The sequence below is a fragment of the Octopus bimaculoides genome, chromosome 21 (assembly GCF_001194135.2).
Source record: "Octopus bimaculoides isolate UCB-OBI-ISO-001 chromosome 21, ASM119413v2, whole genome shotgun sequence".
Classification (NCBI taxonomy): domain Eukaryota; kingdom Metazoa; phylum Mollusca; class Cephalopoda; order Octopoda; family Octopodidae; genus Octopus; species Octopus bimaculoides.
Window position 1 is genome coordinate 1761199 of NC_069001.1, and position 5107 is coordinate 1766305.

The window sequence follows — 5107 nt, forward strand, 5'->3', positions numbered from 1 at the left end:
GGGGGGGGGGGGAGTTACGCAGGGAGACACAGGTATGGCTGCGGTTAAGAATATTTATCTCTTCACCATGTGGTCTCCAGTTCAGTTCCACTTTGTGACACCTTGGGCAAGTGCCTTCTGCTATAGCCTTAAACAAACCCAAAACCTTGTGAGTGAATTTGGTAGATGGAAACTGAAAAAAGCCTGTCATACAATATATGCCACCCTGCTGGCTAAGCAGGGTGGGTGGCTGGCTGGCAGGCCAATATCTGCCCTGAACGGGATGCCAGGCTGTCACACAATTATCCATTTACAGATGAGCAGACTGAAGCAACATGAAATGAAGGATTTTGCTCAAGAAGATAATGCAACATCTGGTCTGAGAATTGAAACCACAATCTTGCAATCTTGGCCATAAACCTTCTCAGATGTGTGTGTGTGTGTGTGTGTGTACCTTTGCCTTGATGTCATGTGATGGGTGAAAAATGAGCATCCTTGACATACAAACAAGGTTATTAATTTCCATTTACCCAGGGAAAACATGTCTGGCCTCAGGGAAATATTACCTTGCTTGGAAACAGGTGAGGCTTGGCGACACGAAGGGCATCAGGCCATAGAATATTTTCCTCAAACAAAGCATGGAAAAAAATGGATATAAAATAATGTTGATGATGCTCTACTAATTCTACAAACGATTTCTTTCTTAAATATCTAGTAACGGTTTCTGATTTAGGCACAAGGCCAGCAATGTTGAAGGGAGGGAGTTAGTATCACTGATTCCAGTATTTCACTGGAATCTTATTTTAATCACTCTGAAAGTTATAAAAAGGTAAAATTGACCTTGATGCAATTTGAACCCAGAACATAAAGAAGCAAAAGAAAGATTTCAAAACATTTTATCTGATACCAAAGATTCTACCAGCTTGCTGCCTTTTCAAATACCAAATATATGAATACAGTAATCCCTCGCCACATCACGATTTATTACTTAAGATTACGCCGATTCCTTTGTGGTGTTGTTTTGCATTTATAATAAAATAAATATATACAAATTATAAAAATAATAAAACAAAAATATACAGTACTGTTTCTACTTCGCAAACTTTCACCTATTGTGAGGGGTTTTGAAACGTAACCCCCGCGGCCGTCGAGGGGCTACTGTACTGTATTTGATAGCAAACAAAATACACTTTTATGTATTCTGCCTCAACTCCTTGCACCTTCAGAGACTTCGTCACCACAGTTGCCATGATAATGCTATTGGTGGCATTACAGTGTGTCTTGGTTGTTTGTAATAGTTTTGTTGTTGACATTGCTGACAACAAAGCATCTGCTTCCTTGGCACCTTCAAAGATGTGCCAAATAAAAGATTTGGAGAATAGAGTAGGTAGCAAAGGAAGGGGTACGAGTTAATTAATCCTGTACAACACAGTCGGAAATTATCTAGTTTGTCAAAAGTTGTAATTTCTTCGGATTTATGTTTTAAACATCGGTGAGAACGATTATACAAAAGTAAATTTAGTGATTTTTTTTTGTTTTAATGAGTTTCCTGGCAAAATCCTGAACAGAAGAATTAAAATAACATAAATGTATTAACTTTCTGACAAGAATTTTTTTTTTTCGGGGTATATCGAAGCACCACAAAGATCAATCACAAAAAAATAAATGGCATGATGGGACTTGACCATTAAACTTTATAACATTAATGTTTGTTTCTCATAAAACGGTGTATATCTAATTTACATTATATTATTATTTACGATAATTTAAGTAAAACGTAAATTCTTTTCCTTTTAATGTTTTTTGGCTGGTATTTAAATTTCGCTTTACAATATGTTCGTCAATTCGCTACGATCTCTTTAAAGTAAACGAAATAAAAACTTATCTGAATTGGGGTGGAGGGGAGTGAAATTTTTCTTAAAAATTACTTTTTTTTGCATATTCGTAATCTCCGACACCTAAAACGTAGGAATTCGCAAAAAGTTTTTTTTTAAATGCATTTTTCAAGGAGAGGTGCGAAAATGCAATTAGCTCGGCATCTGGTCTTTACGTTCCGAGTTCCGTTAACGTATCGAAAATTTTCGGCTTGATAAAAATTAATTAAGCAGCAGTCTGTTTAATTTACTGTTAATTAACTGTTTCTATAAGGCATCTTTGGTTAAGGTCGATAAAAACGAAATACGAATTGTTGCTTAGTGTTAACCTCCACCCGAAAAACTATGACATTTTAAACATTTTCTCTGGAAGACAAATGATAAATAAAAACTTACCCTGAACTAAATATCTTTGAAAGAAAGTCTTGTTCCCTGTCTTGATTAAATTGAAATGGTCCACGTACTGCTCCATATACTTCTCGGTAAAAGGAACCGACTGTCGGATATCATGACCATTATTACCGTCAGCACCGGAACCGATCGGACCATTTACTATTAAAAGCAGAGACCCCCATATCAAACCCGTAATTCGCCAGCTGAATGCCATCGTTGTGTTTCGTTCTCTTCAACCTCGATCCATGTGACTCCAGGGACAACAATTATGACAAACGACCACGTGACGCACTTCATTTTTTTATTTATTTTTTTTTTCCTGGGAATCCACGCCTTTTCAGTCTTTAACCTCTCGTTACCCTCCCCACCTCCGACCTTACTCTCTTTCTTACTCTTCTCTATTTTCTTCTCTCTTTCACTCACTCTCTCTCTTTCTTCTTATTAATCTTTCTCCCGCTTTCTCTTTCTTCCTCTCTCCATTTTTCTGCGCTTTCTTTTTCTCTCTCTTTCGCTCCCGCTCTTACACACACTCCCACTTCTTCCTCCCTCCGTCTTTCTAGCTTACTCTCTCTCCTTCTCTCCCACCTCTCTCTCTCACTCACTCTTTCTCTTTCTCTCTCTCTCCCTCTCTCACTCTTTCTTTCTTTCTCTCTCTCTCTCCATTCGTCCTCATTTCATTATATCTACCCGTTCCCTTTCGTGTTAAAACTTCCAACCGAAACGGGAAGGAACTCCTCCACTCCACCCGTGATCGTCCAACCAGCTAGAAATAGTAACCAAATCTTAAACTCATAATCCACAAAGGAAGAACGAATCTTTTCTGTTATTGCCACAGTTTTCTGCTTTATTTTGTTCCAATTATTTTCACATTTGTTGTAATGATTTTTTTTTCTTTTTTGTTAATCCTAGGAATGAAATTCATTTTTGCAATAAATTAAGAAATAATAAATTAATAATTCCAGCATGGAAAGTGTTTATAAGCCCTTTAAAAACACACAAAAACCGATAGATTCACTTCAATATTTAAATTTAATTTGTCAAAATATTTTCATGAGTGAACAGGTCGCGGTTTCAAAGCGACGAAAATATTTTAACAAAATTAAATTTAAAAAAGTTGAAGTGAATCTAACGGTTTTTGTGTGTTATTTTAAATGGCTTATAAACACCTTCCACGCTGCAATTGTTTTTGTTTCAGCACATGATCTCAGATCAAGTCACTTGCTATGCAAGTACATCTCCGTAATAAGTTAATAGCAATATCTGAAGCCACATTGACATCATCATCATCATCATTATCATTATCTATCTAAGTCAATGGAGGGACCTATTCGTAGTTACTCAATCTGCTAAAGATAGCAGCCAGAAGTTCTTTCAAACCATACTTTTCATTTTGAGCAAAAGATGCCAGGAATTCTAACCATCTTGAGCTCCCAGCACATCAGAAAAAAACACATGAGGGTCATGGCTGGAATGCCTTTGATCATAAGCCTGCTTGATCAGGGTTTACCTAGGGCTAAACAATAGCAGCAACAACACTAGCACCATCATCATCATTACAACCAGTATAATCATCATCACCAATATCATCACCATCATCATCATCACCATAATCATCATCATCATCAATACTACCACCACCACCACCACTCGTAATTATTACTGCTATCTCTACTGTCACCACCACCACCACCATTATCCTTATCACCGCTATTACTGGCACCCAACTGTCTACACTTGTAGCTTAGTCAATAGAGCTTAAGACATTTTTCTTCTTCACAGTCACCATCACCATCACCATCACCATCACCATCACCATCACCATCACCATCATCACCATCATCAGCAGCAGCAGCAGCATTGCTTTCAGCATCCCTGCCATGATCATCATTCCTGTTGCCACCACCACCCTCGTCAATCTCATTGCTATTGTGTCACTGCTTCTCATCACAGCTACTACACCACCACCACCACCACCCTCGTCACCATCACCATCACCGTCATCACCGTTACCACCATGGCCACCATGTCTACCACTGTTCTTTACCATTGGCATCATTGCTGTCAATGCCTGAGCCATCATCATCGCTGTCATCACTGTCATGTCACCATCACCTTCACTGTTACTATGGCTACCACCACCACCACCACCACCACCACCATAGTCATCATCATCATCATCATCACTGTTACAATAGCTACCACCATCACTACCATCATCATCATCTTCATCACCACCACCACCGCCTCCGCCGTCACCACCACCATCTATGTTACTATGCCCATCCCCGTCATTATGCCCATCCCCATCGCTATCATTGTCATCACCATTGTCACCATCACCAGCGCCATCTTCAGCTTCATCATTGTCATCACCATATCGAATGAAATGCAACAATGTCTCCGATAACTAATAAGAAAGGAAGCTGTCCCAGAGTCTGGGTGACGGTGAGTTGCATTCTCTGCAGTTCTGTGCACTCGTGCACCAGCAATTGCACACCATGGCAACAACTTATCGAAATCAATGACAACTAAAACTTCTGCAGCTTTTAGCAAAATTATTTTCACACACACACACGCATTTTTACATGTGTGCACATGTAAAAATGTGTCTGCGTATGTGTATTATGCATATGTATGTATTATATACATGCATGTGTGTGTGTGTTTGTGTATGTGCATGTATATGTCTGTGTATGTATGCATGTGTGTGTGTGTGTGTGTATAGATACAAAGAACTATGAGTGTATGTATATAAATATATATATATACATACATATATATATACGTATAATTATTATATTATCTATCTATCTATCTATCTGTCTATATATATATATATATATATATATATATATATATAT

The 5107-nt window shown here is 38.1% G+C and overlaps 1 protein-coding gene across 1 annotated transcript in view; it reads right to left on the reverse strand.

The window, feature by feature from the left end:
* LOC106877801 (dipeptidyl peptidase 2) overlaps positions 1 to 2528 on the reverse strand; it is an 11882-nt gene extending 9354 nt beyond the window's left edge. Inside the window, exon 1 of the mRNA XM_014926815.2 lies at positions 2250 to 2528. Coding sequence (XP_014782301.1) covers positions 2250 to 2460 — 211 coding nt within the window. The 5' untranslated portion in view covers positions 2461 to 2528. The remainder of the gene's footprint in view (positions 1 to 2249) is intronic.
* Between the last annotated feature and the right edge of the window lie 2579 nt (positions 2529 to 5107).